The 20,204-nt window shown below is 52.0% G+C and overlaps 1 protein-coding gene across 16 annotated transcripts in view; it reads right to left on the bottom strand.

The window, feature by feature from the left end:
• Positions 1-20,204, bottom strand: part of ptprsa (protein tyrosine phosphatase receptor type Sa) — a 165,720-nt gene that overhangs the window by 73,442 nt on the left and 72,074 nt on the right. For all 16 annotated transcript variants that reach the window (XM_081708290.1, XM_081708292.1, XM_081708296.1 and 13 more), the window contains 3 exons: positions 17,927-18,072; positions 16,675-16,816; positions 4,415-4,603 (listed from right to left, as the gene is read on the bottom strand). In XM_081708290.1, coding sequence (XP_081564416.1) covers positions 4,415-4,603; positions 16,675-16,816; positions 17,927-18,072 — 477 coding nt within the window. The remainder of the gene's footprint in view (positions 1-4,414; positions 4,604-16,674; positions 16,817-17,926; positions 18,073-20,204) is intronic.

Here is a 20,204-nt window from a genome sequence, read left to right as displayed (position 1 = left end):
ATCCTGATTGGTAAAGACTGAATGGGCCCATTATCACGCTATTGGTTCACTGACATGCGAGGCGTCTCCTGTCCCTGCCAGGGCTGCGGGGAGCTTCCTGGCCTGCCAGCCGCCTGGGAGGAGGTCATCGCCGGATTGCGGAGGAACTTCTGCCTGCTTCTCGGCTCGAGGTGTACAGAACCCGCTTTTCAAAATTCATTTGTACAGGCAAGGGCACCTTACGGGACGCTGCGGGAATATCCCGGAAGGTAAACGAACGAGACCTCTGTCAGGTCTGTCGGTGCGCACGCAGGCAGGGGGGATGGGGGCCACCGTCGCATTCGGCGGCCGTGGATTAGAAAAAAAAGCGCTAAATTACGACGGGTGGACCCCATCCCCCGGCACGAGCAATGCGGATTACAGTACTGCTGTCGACAAGCAGGCAGAACACTCCCGCCTGAAACCGTTCTGGGTGCAGATCAGACACCGTGAGGGGAGAAAGGGTGGAGGGGTGGGGGGTCGAGGGAGACGACTGTTAGGAGTTAGAGGTCTGTTAGATGTGTAGGCTAACGAAGGCTGCAGCGTTAATCTGGATTATTGGTTTTAGGGTCAGCGTTAAATTCAGGTTAAGGTCAAGGGGAGAGAACTAGTTAGGAGTTAGGTGAGGTTAGGCTAAGGTTAGAGCTAGAGTTAAGAGTTAGGTCTGACTCAAACGATAACAAAAGCAGGTTTGTTGAGGTGGAGTCCTGAGAGTGACTACGGGGGGGGGTGGGGGGGGGGGTAGATGCAAAAGAACCAGAGGCAGCAGGTGCAGATGGGGGTGAACTGAGTTTGTAACACAAACTGCTCCACAGGCTTTGAATCGAATAAGCAAAAAGAGGGTGAAACGTTAGCAAAACGCTGCGCGCTAGCACGACCGGAGGGCCAACACTCCGAGCACCGAGGCTTCGCAGGGACGGCGCGGCCCTGATCGGACCGTGCCCTCTCGAATGCCGGGGGTCACCGCGCTGTCATTTGCTCCGAAATAGCGGCTCGGTTTATGCGGGCGTGGGCCGCCTTCCGGGTGCCGTCGGCAAGCCTCTCTGCCGTGTCGATGCTCCCCTGCAACGTGTATACATGGGGGCAGGCGCAGGCGTGTGGGATGGAGCCTCGATCAGAGAGAGGCAGGGCCTTTTATTAAATGATAAAACAGACAAGCCCCCGTAGGTCTCCGCCACCTGACACCCGGGAGGAAGGCTGGGTGTGAGGAAAATGTCACCCCTCCTCCTTGTGGGGGTGTGTACAGCTCACACCCAGCCAGACCCGCTCTGCCTCTCGAATCCAGACATCAGCCAGGACGAGGCTCGCAGGGCGACAGCAAACCCGTCTGACTTCCACATGGCTGTTTTTCTCTTCGATTTACGCGCCTGCTGGTGCAACAGCGGGCCGCCGGCCCTTCGGCACTTCGCGTACTGCGCGGAGCTCTCGCCAGCACCGGCTCAGATCACCGCAACAGGCCGGCCCAGCCATCAATCAAACGGGCAGGTCTGGGCCGGATCTGCCCGTGACTGGAACAAGAGACCGGCATGAAAGCCAATCGGAGCCAGAGGCAGTACAAAGCGTGACGGCAGTGTTAACGTTCGCCTCTGCGCTTCTTTCTTAGGGGTTTCTCTAGTTTTTTTTTTGCTGCTGTTGTGTTTGTAGATGATTGCACTGGGACAAGCCACATAGATCATTTAGTGAGACCACACCTGGATCCAGAAAGACCACATCTAAAGCCAACACAACCAGATTCTGAAAAAAAAGGATCCTTGATCTTCTCACAGGGAAGAAAAAAGAAAATCATCTTTCACTCTCAGTAGGTCTCTCTCTCTCTCTCTCTCTCTCTCTCTCTCTCTCTCTCTCTCAGAGATTAAAAGTAGAGAGTAGAAATGGAGGAGCTTGGCTGGAAATCGTAGCGGGTGGAGGTGCATGGGCGGAGGCGGGTTTGGTGCAGGCCTTTTTCTCATCTGTTTAAATCTCTCCGTCTGGGACACCCTGATCACTGCGCAGGTCTCCGCGGGAGAGGGGTTACAGCAAACCGAGCACAAACTCACTCTCCGCACTCTGCCAGTCTCCTGATTACGAAGACATAAGATCTGCTAACAGGACCTGGGACGTGGGCTACCAGCTTTGGACGCGCCGTTGCGCATCAGCTGGAAGAGAAACTTAAACAAGTGGCTTGACAATGACTAGGTAACGGTCCGGTGCACGGACCCCCAACCCCCCCCCCCCCCCCTCCCAACAGGGCCAGGGGGCAGGACGGAGTGGCAGGACCAGCGGGGGCAGCCCCGCTACAGGCAGACGGCTGGGCCGCAGGGGCCGTGTAAGGGCAGCTGGGAGGGACGCGAGCAGTCTGGGGTGCGCGGTCAACCCGCGACAGCGGGTGTGACCGCCAATCTGCTTGCCACGGCAACGGGCCGGGGCATGGAGGCGTCATGTCGCCCTTCCCTGCTGTTTGCTGCTCAGTTTTGCCCCCAGCATGCTGCATAACTCTAGCAAAGACAGAGGATATACTGACATCTAGAGAAACAAACAGCAGCTCAAGAAAAGATTCATTGGCAACAAGAAGAACACACACACACACACACACACACACACACACACACACACACACACACACGTGGAGCAGGAGGAGAAAAAGGTAGAGGAAAGCGGAGTGGAAGGCAGGGAGCGGAGCGGTATGGGAGAGAGAGAAGGGCATGCACTTTAAACAGCGCTTAAAATGCCATCTGCTTCACGGCCAGCGAGCAGCGCCGCGCTCAGCGAGACACTTACCAAAGGCTTCTGAAAAATGTGAAAGAGCAGGAAAAGAAACGAACAGAAAAGAAAAAAACAGAACAGGAGGAGTTTTTAGGGTCGTGGTACACAGGCCGAACCGCAACGTGTCGGCAGCGGGCCTCCCTTTGGCAAGATGGAAAAAAAGGAACCGTTTCACGTATCGTACACCCTACACAGATGTGCACACGGAAACTAAAGGGCTATTTTATTTGTTTGGTTGGCTGGTTTTTTAAAAAGCTTACAGCAGAATACTGTACTGCAGCAGGAAATCAATTTAAATGCATCCATTTTGGGAATTAGAAACATATGGCTTTTTAAAAACATAATTAATTATTGAACCCCATGAGTTAACAATAAATTATACATCTTAAGAACAAATGACTAAACCAAAGATTTTAATGACTGCATATAATGTTTATGAAAAAAAACATAATAGTACGTTTTCTAAACCTACAACATGTCACACGCTCATTTAGTTCATGGAGTTCCCTCAATAAGCATTAGCCTTCAACCTTAATTATGCAGAGATTAGAATAATTTATTGCTCGTTTATTCTGTTGGAATGCAGGCTGATAATTAATAAATAAACAAATAATCAAATAAATACATGAAGAAGCAAACACACTCGTTGGATTATGAGCCAAACCGACAGACATTAAACAACACAGGACATAATGGAAAAAAGACGGGTCACGCAGACAAGACGTCAGACCTGTTAACAGACCTGCACAAGGACAGAGACGGAGGACACGCACCAGGGCCGCGTGGTGGACGTGCTACTGGGGTACGTGTCTGTTAGTGCCCGAGACAGGCTACGTCTCTCCAGCTGGAACACGGGCTTCGTTTACAATTAGAAACAGCTTTTCCAGCAAACAACAACAAAAAAGAGACAACAGAATAAAGCTATTCTTTAATTGAATGGCTGGCGCTACGCGGCACTAGCTGGCGCAGTAACACGGACGGCAGCATGGGGGATGCACTTCTACAGCTGTTCTGTCCTCCCCAGAGGCGCCGTGCTCTGGGCACTCGCGGTTCCCTACGCGGTGAACTACACTCCATCACCAACTCACGGCAGATTTACCGTTTAGACGTTCTTTCAGTTCTGAAAGTTCTTTAACCTAAAATTCTTTTTGCATCTTTAATCTTAAGTGACGCATTGTGTTGTGTAGCAAAAGAAAACACAGCGTCTGTGTAATTAGTTCATGTGTAAGATAACATGATATAACCCTTATATAACCCTACTCAATTACTACTAAACTACTACTCAATTACTACTCACTGTGCACTTAATCTTTAAAATTATTTTTTTACTATCTTTTAATGGTTGGTAATTGAAAACACAGCCTAGTGGTCTAGGCACAATAAAACAATTACACTTACTTCACTATATTTGTCAGTTAAGTTAAACTACTGATGACGTCTGTGCTGGGCAAGATACATGAAGCAATCCTGCTTCTCTTTCACGGGTGACGGCAGTATTAGCGTGTAAACTGGATGAGTTTTTCACCGGAGCTTTTATGAACAGCACGTGCCAAAGTCTGCCGAGGTTCCAGCCTCACTCTTGAAATGAAGGCTCCGGCGCGGGAAAAAAAAGCAGGCCTGTTTGAGCAAGGAAGCGCAACGCCACATCTCGTACCTGATCTGAGCTGCTTGATCCGCCCGTTGCTTGTGTTGGGATCAATCGGCAGGAAGTCTTTGAACCAGGTGATCTCCGGGTCGGGGTTTCCGCTGGCGGCACAGAGCATGTTGGCCGTGCGTGTGCGCTCCACCACCTTGAGCTGAGGGCCCATGTCGATGTTGGGGAATCCCGGAGGGAGAAGGTCCTCTGTGGAAGGAGAGGAATTTTTTTTTAAAATCATACAGCAGACCCCGGAATAATCCACTGACGCTGAACATGAATCCATATAGGAGGACACCCAGATTAACATACGTTTGCAGTATTGTGCAGTGGCCAGGCCAGAAATAATAAGATTATTTTGTGAGTGTCTGCATTTAAAAACACTATGTCACACAAACCCTAAGGGTTAACTCTTTTAGTATGATAACTAACAACGCTGAAACACAACACTGGAATAACTGTGTGAGTTCACTTGGACAGCGTAAGAACGAAGGAGGCTAAAGTCCGAGGAAGAAGGCGGGAAGGTTTCTGCATGAGACCAATCCTTTATTCTGGCAAACAAACGTCCATTGCCGTCTTTGCTGAAACATAACTTTCTTTTACCTTTAGAACAGGGGTGCGACCTGTCCTCACCTCAAGCCGAGAGCATTGCTGTACAATCACCTACTGCAGACGCGGCCTTCATCCGCAGCACTTCAGATCCGGAGTGCTCAGTATCGGGCACTGGGTGGGGTTGAACTCCCTGTAACTGGACCCCATCATTGCTACAGCAACGCAACAGATTAGCGCTCCAAATTCAGATGACTTCCCAGTATGGGGGGGGTGTTGGACGCAGAGACGCGTGCCAACACAAACGCACCTGACAAACTGGGACATCTTCCCCTGCACCCCGAGCCAAAAAAAACCCACCGGAAAATCTCAAATGACTAATGAGCCGCACTGCGGATCAACGAACGCCCAGTGAAGCGGGATGTTTATCCGGCTGTCTTCCCTCTTATTATTGTCGCAAGGAACGCGTGACCTGGCTATCTCCGCCCTCGGTCACAGCCTAATGGAATCCAGCCGACACTATGGGAAGGGCAATGGCCTGGAGACCCTGGACTGCGTTAAAGGCCCCAGCTGACACCCAAGGGCCCCTGAAGGGCCCCCGAGTGCCAAGGCCAGAGAACAAGCCCGCTCAACATCCCTCCACTCATTCCCACATGGCCCTGCAGTAGTGACTCTATTAGGATGGCAGTAGGATGTTGGATAGTTGCAGGTCCCACTGATGTATTGCAAAAGCCAAAAAGGAGATTATAAGAAATAGATAGGAATGACTAATCTGCAGCCTCTTTGCTAATAGTTTTTTTTTTTTTTTAAATGGAGGGGGGGGGGGGGGGTCCGGAAAAAAACATTTCCCACCATGCCCACCACTGTCTGGGAGATGAGTGAAAAAGATTGCCTCCTGCTTGAGTGTTCCTCTTTAAGATAAATATTTCATCATGCGCGCAGTGGCGCGGGAGGGATTTGTGCTGGTTTGGGCTTCACAGCCAAAGTGCACCCAATGATTATTAACCAGTGCTGACACGTCAACTTGCGGGGGGGGGGGGGATACAACAACCCCCCACGTTCCCGTTCCCGATCGCCGCGGTTCCGCGGGTGATCCGGGTGTTTCCCCCTTCTGCGCCACTTTTACGCTGGTTGAGCACATGAGCACAGATGTGCATTCTCGCCCTCGCCTTCACTGACAGGGATCTGTGACCCAACTGCCCACAGGTCAACCGCAGCCAGAGTAGCACCGGCTGTGTGGCAGAAAAATGTCAAACTCATTAATATTCCACGACCACCTGTGGGCCTGCGCCAGGCAAAGAGGGACGCTTAGCAAGACGCTTCCATCAACCTCAAGGTCATATGCTGGCACAATATTGCGCCAAGCCAATAACAACTTTGGATGGCTGAGGGTTAAGGGAAGCATCATTTTTGCCAAGATGGCATGGCCGATACGCCCGCACCAACACGCTGGAACTTGGTGGAATCGCACATGAAAACAGTTCAGAATGGAGGGTCTTTTGCAGGTGTGGAAGGCTTCGGAAATGAGCGCTGCGCTATAGTGTGCATGTCCTTGGCAGAGTGCAGGCAGACGGGAGAGAAGTGCACGCCGATCTGTGCTCGTGGGCCCCTGTCGGGCCAGCAATTTCCACCTAGTCCTGGAACCCAAATCCTCACTGTGACAAATCCTCACTGCCCAATGAAGCAGCCTGGGTAGAGCTTACCCCCTCCATTTATACACTAGCCCTGTCTCCCAAGAAGGCCTGGATCGGCCCACTCTGGGTGTCACCGTCAGTCCCATCTGGGCTCTTGAGTACCTTGCCAATTCTACCACCTGACCGCTCCACTCCTGCTCTGTGTTTTTTTTGCTAGCATAGAGTGCTAATGTGCCACTCTCCTGATAACCTCTATGCAACAGCCTTAATTGGCGGGCTTTCAAATGGCTATCCATTAGTCTAAAAATACCCATCTCCGGGTTCGCGGGGTCTGATGGAGCCAGCATATGACTAGCTGAAAGCTGTTTTCCCCCCTGCAACGTGGGACCCCCACATTCGCTGGGGCTTGCGTCATTCTGTTCTGCATCATTTCAGAGCAGCCTTGCCGCACAGGTCACGGCGTTCCTGAAAGCTTGACGCAAAATGCGTCTAGCAGCGGGCGAGCGTGCGGATGTCTGGGAACGGGGCGACGGTTGGCCGGCGATAATGGCGTCGTCATGATGAGCGCCCCGGGAGGATGGGGGGAGGTTGAGAGTGCGCCAGCCTCTGTGTCTGACAGCTGCTTCGATATTCACACAATCCAGAGGAGAGCTGGCCTCCATGACTTCTGCTGCTCACCGCCCCGACCCCGGTGCCGTAAACAGAGGTCGCCGTCATCGGGGGTAATTATTTTGAATAGTTGTCCATGATTTGCATCACGTAAGGAGCAGGTGTGGAGTTTTTCACACGACCACTCGATTTAGCAGCACTCACCATTGGAAACGCGCCTGCTCGTCACTGTGACCATGCGAGCGATGGAGGAAAAAAAACCCCACTAGCACTTGTTTTGCACTGCTGCAGACACAGCCAACAGCGAACAACTGTCTCTACCCTGCAAACAAAGTCGCTCCCACTCTGATAGACATATTGGATATTGAACAGGCACAAAAGCACAGTTTACACGACCTCTTCTTTCAATAATATAAGAAGGGGAAAAAAAACCCCGCGTGCTTGTGGTCAGATATCGCACAGCAATAAAAACTTATTTTACTGCTGTGAGCACATGGCTAGGGTAAATGCCATGGGTGTAGACGCTCCTCTTATTATTCATCTTATTATTTTCAGATTACTGAAATGATTTAATTTCATTACGGCTCTAATCAGGTTAACCGATTACCGCGCACCACTGCCAGGGATGGGACTTTAAAAAGGCACTGTGCAATAATATCACAGAGCTCAAGAGGCAGAGAGAGAAAGCGATGGAGAGAGACAGAGAGGGGGAGAGAGAGAGTGAGAGAGAGAGAGGGAGTGAGAGAGTGAGAGAGAGAGAGAAGGAGAAATGGAGGAAAAACACCAAGACGGAAAGAGATATATATTGTTTACTGTACATGACTACTGTGCTCAGAGAGAGAGAGAGAGAGAGAGAGAGAGAGAGAGAGATTTGGTACTCTACTTCAGTCTGAACAGACGGATCTGCAGAAATTTGCACCCGAAATTGTTCATAAATGAAGGGCAGCTCAATTTCACCTACTCTATTCTTAGTATGAACTTCAATGAACAGTAGGGGACTAAAACACATGCATGTGTGTGTGCGAGAGAGAGAGAGAGAGAGCAAGCGAGCGAGCAAGAGAGAGCGAGAGCAGGAGACTGTATGGAGGTATGCATGGGCGAGCTGGTATTCACGGTGGGGAGTAAGGGATCCGGGGTCAGCGGCGCTGCTGTTGTGCGTCAGTGCACTCAGGTGCACACAGGACAGAAAATGCCGGGGAGCTCCACGCTATTCAATACCGCACGGGCCGTGCGGCGGCCAGGCGCTTGCCAACAGCAGCCCTGCTGCTCAGCGAATTCCACGGCCGCAGATCCGACCGCAATCTTAGAGCCGCCCGCTGGCGCGGAGCGCCGTGCCCACCGAGCGGCCTTCGCTGCAGGACTGACGGCACCAGCTCCAGCCAAATTTCCGAAGGTGGAGGAGTTCATTTCGAGGGATCTTAAGGCCACGTCGTTCTCAAGTTCACCTTCACAAATCATTTGGTTTCCAGAGATCAGCAAAAAAAAAAAAGAATGTCAAAACAAAACCGAACACGATTCTCCATCTGACTGCCAAAAATGGCAGGACCTGGGCCCTACACCCCTGGAACACAAGTCAGCTGGCTGCCGGAGTTGCCGAAGACAGAACACAGATACCCCTGTATCTGGCAGTACAGCCCTGCTGGGTTGTGATGGTGCTATGATCACTCCAGGCACCCAGGCTTGGCCAGGCAACTGGGCCGTGGCGTGTGGTGACATGTCTGGAAGTGCCTCGCTGATGACCGAGTGCAGCTGTATCTGCCACACGCCTGTCACAGGGACCTACAAGCACCTGAGGGGGTGGGACCATCCTAACCGCTGGGGCTGGCGAGAGCACACAGCTCTAAAGGCAGGCCAAGCGCCAAGTGGCACCCAGCAGACATCCTCGAGGTGGGGACACTTACAAACACCCACGCTTGGTGCCAGATCCCTCGAACAAGCTTGGGAAGGTCACATGTGCCGAGCACCTGGCATTGTGTAATCTCACGTGGCCAACCATGCGCTTGCGAACATGTGAGGGATACACCACATTGACAAGACAGTGAGGCTTCACACTGGTATACTGCCTGGGTCGAGCACTTAAAGGAAAACAAGTGCTCGGACTTGTTAGAGTCGTCTTCTGCGTGACTAATTGGACAAAAATTCCCAAAGCTCAATTTTGTAAGGACAACTGTAACGTACCTTGACAGCTGTTTGAACCCTTAGTGACCCTGACCAATTAGGCCTTCACAGTCCATATTTGGACAGGGTACAGAGCCTAAACAAAAGATGAGTGCAGTGGTCTCACTGGTCTTATCGTCTGTCAGTGAAAACGAAAAGAAATCTCCTTCAGTTTATTTTTATCCACCAAAGCTCCTTGGCTGTACTTTCCCAGGTCTTGAGTGGCATGAGGTTAGACAGTCAAGCTTCAGGACAGTCTGGAGAGGAGACCGGGTTATTAAGTCTCCGCGATTTCCATTCGGGCACCCATCATCGGTCCTGTTTTTGAGCGGCAGAGTGGCCCGTACTGTACATAGCCATGACAGCTTTATAGGGCTCGGATGAACGGCAGGCCGCCGGAACCGTTCGGCGAGAGGCCCGCCGAACAAGGCCCCGCTCCCGCAGTGATGAATGAGCAAGAACAGGAAGTGCCACACCATGAAGTCTTACTCATCTGCGAGTCAATTTTCACCCCCATCTTGCTGCAGCATGGCGCTCTGCAAAAGCCGAGACGTAGAACATGTGGGCAGGCACCTTATGAAAAGATAACCGCCTTGCCTGTGAACCATGGCCCAAAAACCTAGGATTTAAACAAAAACAAGCCGTTCGGATTCTCGGACGAGGAGCTGAAGTAAGCACCGCAGACAGAGTGAGAGGGCCCCCTGCTTGCATGGTTAAGGAAGCAACTGGATTGGTGAACGATGTACCAAATGGCTATAAAAGCTGCAACCAAACGGAATGATCGTTTAACTCAACGCTTTTAGCCGAAGCAATTAAGCCTCTAACAACAGTGTCACTCTTGCCTGCAGAGAAAAAGAGAAAATATGGAGCCTTTTGGGGGATGAATGGAAAAAAAAACACGCATCTAAAAGGCTCTAATTGCTGATTTGCTGCTAATTGCTGAGGAGTCAACACATGAGGGAGGGACCGGGGGGCGTGACTCTCCACAGGAAGCTCAGAATTTAGGAACGGAGTGAAAGCGGACAGATAAATGGACGTGCAGGAAGAATGATGAGCACCCCGCGCGGTATGAGCGGGGAGAGCGGCGGCTGCCGCCTCTGGAATTTTCGGCTTTTTGCCGTGTTCCGATCGGCTCCCGGCCGTCGGCACCGCTTGGCCGGTTTGGAGCGGACTGTGGTGGCGCTAGCCTTCGCACGTGGGGAGTGGTGCGGCGGTTAGCCACTGCACATTCTCAGCGAGGAGATAGTAATAGGGAAGATGGGGGGGAGGGGTTCAGGGAACAGATGTTCATTTTTCATGGTCCACCGCCAAGGCACCCTGCAGGGGGGGGGGGGGGGGGTTTGGGTAGCTGGGGTGATGGGAGGATGGTGGTGCAGCTGGTGCAGTCCAAGGCAGCCTGAGCTTGCGTGCAACATGCCCTTTAAGGGCGGTGAGCTGACTGTTCTTTAAATATTAACATCTGCCCCTGGATCCCATCGGGCCAAGGCAGTGCTCCAGAAAACAGGCTCAGCAATCAAGGAAAATCTGGCTGGAATGCACAAGCATGTCCTTCCTTCTTCAAATCATGTTCATTCATGAGGGAGAAAGTCTCAGCTCCTGGTTATTCGTAGCTCCTTGTAACTGCTCTTAAGTCCTCGGGGAGCTGTCAGTCAATCGCAGTCGTCATCTGTCTCTTACTTTAGCGTCTCAGCGTCCCCCAGCCTGACGCTGCGCACCCCATCCAAAACGCCGAAAGCGAACGCTTCAAGCGGAACCTGAACGCCGGGCTTGTCCTCCTCTCCTAACGAGAGCAGTCTGTGGGAGAGGTGAGGAGAAAAGGAGTGAAAGGGGGAGGAGGAGAAACATTTCCACAGGCTGCGGCGCTGGAGAGAGGCGATCGCACAAGCAGGCACTTCCCCTGGCACAGAAGATGTCCGGAACACGATCGTTCAATTTGGCGCCGGACACGGAGTCCGCTGAACAAGATGGCCATTTATCCCTCCTCCCTGGCAAGCAATAAAACAATCAGCTACATTCAGCTGGCCTTAATGCCAACTGGAGCTCTCTCTCTGGCTTTTGGTCGACTAAAAAAAAGGGGGGGGGGAGGTTGGCCTCCTTCAGTAGGCATTACCTGGATGGAAGCGTGAGAGTCTGAAGAGCGAATGCCCCCGGAGATGAAAGCGCCAGCCATTTATCTTTGACCCCCCCCCCGACCAATCAGGTTTGATTACTGCTGTCCAGGTCGCCAGGATCAAAGGATTGGAAGGCCACGGGCTTGTAAGTGAATTTCTTCAGAGCGGCGCTACCCGAGGACCCACTAGGACGGAGCGTGTGCCGCACAAGAATGCCATTCTTGCTAACCCCACATCCTCTTAGACCCTCTCCCATCTTCTGTGGTCCTGGAGGGGAAACAAGAAACCGAGAGGCTGAGAACAAGGGATTGAGAGGTGCCGATCCATTTTGGGCTCCGGTGACAGAAAAAAAAAAGCCACAAAAAAACCCCCAAAAACTGGCTGTCTGCGTATTGCACCATGAGCAATGTGTGTCTCGCTCCACTCCCCACATCCTTAAAGTTTCCCCTGCCGAAACGACTTTATCGGTGACAGGCTTCACGAGCTAAGAGCACAACAAGTCGGTAAATAGCCAGGAGAAGGCGTCGCAGACAGCCTGGCAGATCTGCTGCGGGATCAAACGAGGCGGAACGCGCCTCTCGAGTGCTGCCACTCACCAGGTGGCAGCGGCCTGATGTGGTGAGGACGCGTGAACCTGCTCCTCCTACGCCATTGCCAATTAGCCGAGCAGGAGGCATTTGGGAGGACGGACGGACGTTTGGACGGACGGACGGACGGAACGGGTATCTCGGTCGCTCCCCAAAGCTGGGGATGGCACTCGGGTTCCTGCCTGCTTTTGCAGGGTATATCCAGATGTAGGGCACCAAAAGGCCGCCTTCCGTTATTCTGAAGCGAGCCGCTTTCTTTAATGAACCGTCCAATAAAATTCATACATTTCCTCTGCTAGATCTGGCCCGGTACTGAAGAAGGGCCCCATGCAGTGGGACGCAGCCGAGCCCATGAGCTGGGAAGTGGCTTGTTTACGAGAGCGGGCTGCAGATAACACGCCGGGCATGCGTGTTAATACCTGCCCGCATCAGCCTTAATCAGATCCGCCTTGAGGCGCGCGGACTCCTCATAGACCTCTACTGTTCTCCCCCATATTTCTCATGCACCTCCATTGGTTCTCCTGCCTTCTGTCTCCTTAGTTATGACACAGCCCTGCGGGGACAAGGGGAAGAGTAGAAATGATCGGTGATGGGTGGCTTCCATTCCATTCTGCCCCCCCCCCCTTCATGCCTTCCCCTGGGGGGATGTAAACCACTATTGAGGCTGGCTCATTGCTAAATCCATCCGAGACAGAGGGGGGCTTGCACCAAGCTGTAAGGGACATGATTAATGCAGCTGCTGGGGGGGGGGGGGGGGATTAGTCCATCATCATAAAGAACCAGGAGGAAAGAGAACCTGTGAGAGGGGCAGGTGTCAACCACACAGCCCGCACGTGCAATGAACCCAAAAACCCGAAATGTACAGATGTCTTCCATGAACGTAGTTCTTGGGTGGAGGAGAAAACGGGGCGCAGGTGGAGGAGTGAACGTGTTTCAAACAAGCCTGACTTATTAGCTACCAATACTCCCATGGAGCTAATTAAATAAATAAATACACCGAGGGGGTTGTATACCACGCCCTCGGCATAATGCATGACGGAAACAGGACCCGAGTTCATGGCCCCCTGGTCACGGGGGGCATTGCTAATTAGCGACCTTTATTGACAGAGCAGGGATCAGCCATGGACAAAGAGATTAAGTGGAAAGTGGCTAAGATGCAGATCAATGGTGGAGGAAGGTAGGAGCGGCTTGCGATTTTATGCCCAGGAGAAAAACAAAGACCTTTGGCCTCGAACCATAAACCATCTGAAAAAAAAAAAACTAAAAAATCCTCACACCTGTTCTTTTAACTACATAATTTGCCCCTTCCTTTTTAATTATCACAGTTACGCCCCTCTGTGATGGTAAAGGGCAGTGTCTTAACACTGCAGCTTTAATGCACAACAATTAGCAAGGAGCTAGAGGTAACCGGCCCGTTAGAACAAAGTGCTGCTTGCTTCCTGTTGCAGCAGGGCCACAGAAACAGGGTGGAGAGAATACGAAGGCTGGCCGTGTTGCCGTGGTGAAGCTGGGATTGGCTCTGATCAACATGACGAGTCATTACGGGTTACACATCGGTAGCCATATTTCAGTGCCCCAGCCCTGACTTGCTACAGGCATTTCCTGCCTTGCTAGGAGAAAATGACAGATCTGCATTCGGGTCAGGATCCATTCCTTTCCCCGCCAAGTCCCCTTACTCCATCTGCACCGGTATCGGGTTGGCAAGCGGTATCGTCCGATAACGCACTGGAACGTTCTCTTTTTTTGAAATATGTTCTTAAATGTTACCAGTGCATTTCGAACAGTATTACTGTCAGTCTTTTTGGGAGGGAGAGGTGGAGGTTGTTCTCAGAGGTGGCTTTGGGAGCAGGTGGATAGGGCCTGGGTTGGCCAGCCTTCGCTCCCTCCTGCCTGAGCTGGAGAAGGCATGCCGGGATTGGGGCAGGGAGATTTGGGTTGGGATGAGTCATGAACAGAGCGGGATTGGCGCGGTTTTGTGGAGCTGCCATTTGTGGAGCTGCCCCTCCCTACCACCAGACGTGCACACGCCTCAAACCAGACGTGGGAGGGGGAAAAGTGACATCGCCGCGTCCCACGCTCGGTTCCGGCTACGGAAAACAGAAGGCGGCTCTTTAAAAATAATCCCCCCGAGAGTCAGAGGAGGTCACAGAAGGGTGGGTAACAGAGGGTTGGGTGCGGCTGCGATCACAGGGGTCGGCGCCGTCCGATTAAAAGCGCGTCGGACAAAGCCGCCGTGTCCAGCAGGAGTGTGGCCAATTAAACGCCCGTCTGATCGAAGGCGTGCGTGCAGTGACGGGTCCTGCCTGACTGCTGGTGCTGGCGTTAGTCGTGCTAACGAGGACCCTCTGCCTGCAGGTTAAAGCTCGTCACACGCAAAAACACGCAATCTCACACACGCAAACAAAACCTCCGAGGAGGAAAGGGAAAGTGAGAGAATGCGAAAAGAGAACTGAGCCCAGCGGACGGGCAGGTCTAGGTCCGCTGACCTGGCCTGGTGTTGTTGGATGCCAGACAGTGGGCAGCTAGCATCACAAACCAAGTCCACTGTTCAACAAGCACACACGGTGCGGGGTTCCCAGCATGATCTGGGGTAAAGCAATGCCAGTAGCACCTCAGGGTAGGGTGATCGTGTGTGTGTGTGTGTGTGTGTGTGTGTGTGTGTGTGTGTGTGTGTGAGTGTGTGTGTGTGTGTACGCGTGCAAGTGTGTGTCTGACGCCCCACAGGGATCAGGCCAGTAGTGAGACTGGACTGTGGTTTGTGTTGGACTATATTGAATGGTAGCTCCAGAATGGCAGGTAATGATGTGTCTGTCAGGTAAGGGCATGATGCCTGTAGAGAGAGTCAGACAGAGAGAGGAAGACCACGAGAGAGAAAGACACAAAGAGAGACAGAGACCCAGAAAGAGAGAAAGAAAGTGAGAGACATGCAGACGCGGGCAGATGACGCAGCACCAGAAAAGGATGTGGATTAGTGTAGCAGTCTCTTCTCTCTTCCTCTGAAGACACTCAAAGAAGTGAACAGAGAGGACAAGCAGATGGAGGATTTTATCCATTCAGCGCACGGCTGCGGTGGGTAGCCAAGGGGCAGCTCAACACTCTCCCAGGCAGCTCTCCAGCCATGGCAGAGCAGTCTGGCTGGCCCAGGCCGGCTGGAGCACACAAGCCAAGGTGACCCAGCGCCTAATGAAGCTACTGGCTGACAAACACTTCACTGGTGCAGGAGAGAGTCTGCTGTAGAAGCACTCCACGCCTGCTAGGGGGTGATGGAAGAGGGTACCATAGCAGTGTGTGTGTGTGTGTGTGCGTGTGTGTTTGTGTGCATGTTTAAGTGTGTTGGTGTGTGTTTTTGAGTGCGTGTGTGTGTGTGTGTGCTTGCATGTGCGAGCATGACCAAACATGCTGATTATCCACGCATGCACTCCCTCCTCTGGGAACCAAGTACTCCGGAGGGAGCGTGTGCTGAAATCTGCGAGGCTGCGCAGCATACTTGTATGTAATTGTGTGTGTGTGTGTGTGTGTGTGTGTGTGTGTGTATGTAATTGTGCGTGTTTGTGTTTGTGTGTGTGTGTATGTACGTGTGCATTTGTGCACACACGTGTGCGTGTTTGTGTTTGTTTGTTTTTGTGTGTGTGTGTGTGTGTGTGTGTGTGTGTGTGGTCTGCTGTTCTGATGGCGACCTCTGCATAAGCAGGCTTGGAGCAGATGGATGGTGGGCCGGCTGGGCTAGCATGCCCCAGCCACACCACTGGGGCCTGGACTCTCTGCTGAGCTGCTTGGGTCTTGCCAAATCCTGGATTTTTGTGTAAAACTGGGCTGCCTACTATAAGCCAGGAGCCCCCCATACTGCCAGGTCCAGCGCGGCGGCGCTAACAAGGCAGATGGCTGGGGATCAGCGCACAGGAAGGAAATAAATAACTCAGTGCGGCATGAGGAAACGCTGCCCCTAGTGGCCACCGGGGAGCCGCAGGAACAGAGTGGAGCAGAGGGCCGGGGAGTTGACAAACCTCCATACTGGGCTGCAGGACAGACAGCCCAGGTGCTGGCTGGCACCGCCACAGGTGACGCCATGTTGGCTCCGGGAAAATGCATTGCAGACGGCCACGTGGATCCACACACCTGCTTGCAAGCAGCACCACAGCCCAACTTGCATTCCAGGGAATTTTCTATTGTTGGGATCTAATCAGTTCCAGGTGCCCAAACACACACAGTGGGTAAGCCTGAGCATAAATGCTATTTATACCAACTTTTCACGTCTTTTCGGAAACAAGTGCTGTTTATAATGTCTGTTTTCCCCACATTAAATTCTCCCTCAACAACCAGTTAATTTCTTTTTGTTTCCCCCTACACCCCATCTTCTGAGAGTAGAAAGCAGCTATTACATCACAAGTTTTCTTCTTCGGCTGTAACCACGGAGATTGGGCCAGACCTTTCACTGGGACGGCCAGTTCTACCACACTGTGTTCACCCTCACCAAGGGCCTGACGCCATTACTATTCAGATGTTCCTCAAGGCTTTGCTTAGCTGTGCCAGGTGTGTCAGATTATGGCTATAGGACCAATGAGCTTCGGGTGCAGACGTGGGTTGGCCCTGCAGTGGACCGTGAGAGTATGTCCGAGCGAAAGGACTCTTACCTCTGATGATGGTCAGCTTGGCCTGGACGCTGACCTCGCCCTCGATGTTCTCTGCCACGCACTCGTAGATGTTCTCGTCCCGAGGAGCCCGCAGTGGCTGGATGCGGAGGACAGCTCCTGCACCTTCGTCAAACTCTATGGTCTGCGGGACAAGCAGGGGGTTGAACTGAGCACTGGGACTTCACAACCATCTCAAAGGGAAAGATCTGCAGCATGTGGGTGCTCTGGTCTCCGCAGGCGAAACCTCGGCCAGTTCGGATCCAGTAATCACCTACATCTACATGCCCATCTGAGAAACTGAAGAACTACATGGGACAGCCGTAGTCTTAAAGTTTTGCAGGGTGGTGTAACTCCGTGAACAGGACTAAACCTTTTGAGCATCTTCAGAAGCGACAGTGAGCTCACCCCTGCTCTGCAGCACTCGATCTGTCACGGGTCTCCAAAACCGATGGTGGCATTAACTTTTTGGGAATCCGCATGGCCCAGTTTCACACATGAAGGTCCTGCTGAATTCTACTCTCAGGATGACGAGACCATGCTTTGGGACAAATTGTTAATTGGGTTTTTTTTTTTATCCCACACTTCTGATGTTCTTCTAACCAGACACTCGAGAGAATCAGTAGTCAATGACATAGAGACAAGCTGTCTTTGTTAGTGGCGGCTAATGCCACAGCTTTCTTTTTAAGTATGACTTTTCGAGTCCACGCTAACGAGAAGCAGGGAGAGCGCGCCGGTCTGCGAGTGCGCCGATCGATATCAAAGCAAACGCTAGAAGGGAAAGCAAATTAATTCGAGCCCCTTCATGCAACCATTTTTAAATGAAAGGAAGACGATCATTTGAGCTAGGGTTCGGAACACCCTTGGGTCCGCACCGTAAAGACGAGACCGGGCGAGCCTGTTTGTTGTGGTGTCGGCGAGTCGAGGTTTTTCTACATGCCTCGAACGTCGACTGGCTTGGTTAGTGCGCGCAGGCTTTAATTAGCATGGCCTGAGCATCAATCACATCTCTACGGCTGCCATCTGTGCGATGACAGAGGAAGGCGGCAAACAAACATCATAAATAACACGCAGCTTGCCGCCGACGGCAGCCAACGACAATGCCGGAAATGTTGCCCGGCGAGCTGCTACGCACACACTGAAGTGCGGGATGACTCTGCAGCACGCAATAGGTTCCCGAGGGGTTCAATCGCGCCGCGTGTGTTAGATGTCTGTTGTCCCCAAAACCTCGTGAGTGCGCCGAGCCGTGTCTCACCTCGATGCGCTGGGAGTTGACTCGCTTTCCTTTTTTGTTCCACGTCACTCTTGGCTTGGGGTCTCCTGTTGCTTGGCACACGAAGGAGACCACGCCCCCGGAGACACCGATCATGTCTACTGGACTTTTCGTAAAAGTGGGTTGAGCTGGTCAAAGGGGGGGAGAAACCGAAAAAAAGAGAACAATTACCGTTCCGTTGCATTACGTCTGTATATCAGAAGCTAAGTTAGCAAATTACGGGCCAGGTGTAACAGCAATAAATTAATGTACCAGCTATAAATTACTGGTTATCTGAACCCTCTATACACATTAAAACAGTTACTGGCATTATACCCACCAAAACAAAGAGGCCTGGGGGTTTGGAATTGAAGTGTGTTTGCGAGTTTTTCATTTGGATAATGAAGGCTCTTAAGAATTGGCTGCGCAAGAAGGAAGCCAAGAGGAAGAGAATAATCAGCTCAAGCAGAGGAGGTGAGCGCGAGGACCATCTAGCGTGTAAGCCCAGAAATGGCTTGTAGGAAAGGGGAGCACCCATGTATCAACATGGCAGTAATTACACTACAGGCAATCTGCACGCCGACATGCTGATGCCCCCATGAATAATTGAACAGAACAATGAATAATAAAGGCTTGCGCCTTCTGTCTCCATTTTAATGCCCCCCCCAGAAACCGCTCGCGTCCAGAAAGCTCCACGCGGCCCTCGCCTTCCCCGGCAGACGATAACCGACGCCATCCGCAGAGCTGGCTTATCATACGCACACCCCATTCCAGATCAGCACAGGGCAGACACTGGGCTCCCACTTCAAAGTCAGAATGGTCACAATCAGAATCAGAATCAGAATCAATTGTGTTTGTATGGTGCTTATTCCAACACTCAAGCAGTCTTAAAAATGTTTGGTTCCAAATCTCTCCCCCACCAAAAAAAAAAGTGACAGAGGCAAAGAAAAGCTCTCTGGAAAAGGAAGGAAAAGGAAAAAAGCTCGGGAGGACCAGAGGGAACCCCTCCTCCTTAAGCAGCCCGGCTTACGAACCCTCCGTGCTACGCTATGTTATATATAGTCCATGTAGCCAGTTCAGCGTAGGTGGAAGAATCTCACTTTCAGCAGTGGGTCTAGGGTGGGCGAGCTGCTTCCGTAGCCACTGGAGGACGCTGGAGTGGGCGGAGGGTTATGGCAGCCTGTGGTCAGCACCCAGCAAACACGGCTGCCCGAGAATGCTGTTATAATCGCACCTGGCCGCTATCGTGACCCTTTCGGTTTTACCTGATTTGCGTATCAAATAAGGACCATGCCAGCCACCCCTGCTTTGCTGGCTGCTTCAGTTCTTAGCCTGTCTGTTGGGCAGAAGGTCAGCTTAAGCACACCAAGACGGGAGAAGGTCTCAAGGTCTCAAGGTCTCGGTCTCTCTCTCTCTCTCTCTCTCTCTCTCTCTCTCTCTCTCTCTCTCTCTCTCTCTCTCTCTCTCTCTCTCTCTCTCTCTCTCTCTCTCTCTCTCTCTCTCTCTCTCTCTCTCTCTCTCTCTTCTCTCTCTCTCTCTCTCTCTCTCTCTCTGGGAACTTGTTAAAATCCAGAAAGTGCACAGATACAAGTGGATGATCAAACGGCCAGGCAAGCACATCAGATGAATTATTAAAGGTCCGTAGGCTCGGGGGGGGAGATAAACACACATGAAGGCGAGTTCCTGCATTTATTAAGGAGGAGTTGAGGGAGAGAGAGAGAAAGGGAGAAAGAGAGAGGAGGAGGAGCCTGAGGAAGATTCACGGCACTTTTATAAGTATGACTTTCAGCGCATGCTTTCTCTACGTGCATGGACACACATACACACACACACACACACACACACACACTCACTCACTCACTCACTCACTCACTCACTCACTCACTCTCACTCACTCATTTTGAGTGCTGTGAGTCATAATTCTTGCAGCAGGGAAGAATCAGACCGGACCACGTCTCGCTTTGATGTCGTGCCTTCTGCAAGGCTGTCCGACACCATTTCCTCCAGTGCCAATTACGGACGACGCGTGAAACGCATCCACATTCTGAGAGGATATTAAGACTTATAGCACAATTACACGCAGAGGGGCAGTCCGACTCGCTGGAGAGGTATTGACCTCCCAGACGCTCGGGGTGCATCGGCAGTCTGTGTTTAAACGGGGGCTCCTGAGGCTCAGTCCTGTAGAGCAGCTCGCCGTTCCCACAAACCGGAAGTTCATTACCCATATCCCGAATCGGCCGTGCGGGATGTTGTGCCAAGTCACGCTTGTTAACAGGGTTCA

This window comes from Electrophorus electricus, chromosome 26 (assembly GCF_041902795.1).
Source record: "Electrophorus electricus isolate QZ-2024a chromosome 26, ASM4190279v1, whole genome shotgun sequence".
In the NCBI taxonomy this organism is placed as follows: domain Eukaryota; kingdom Metazoa; phylum Chordata; class Actinopteri; order Gymnotiformes; family Gymnotidae; genus Electrophorus; species Electrophorus electricus.
The sequence above is the reverse complement of the archived record's forward strand: the minus strand, read 5'-3'. Positions and strand labels throughout refer to the sequence as shown.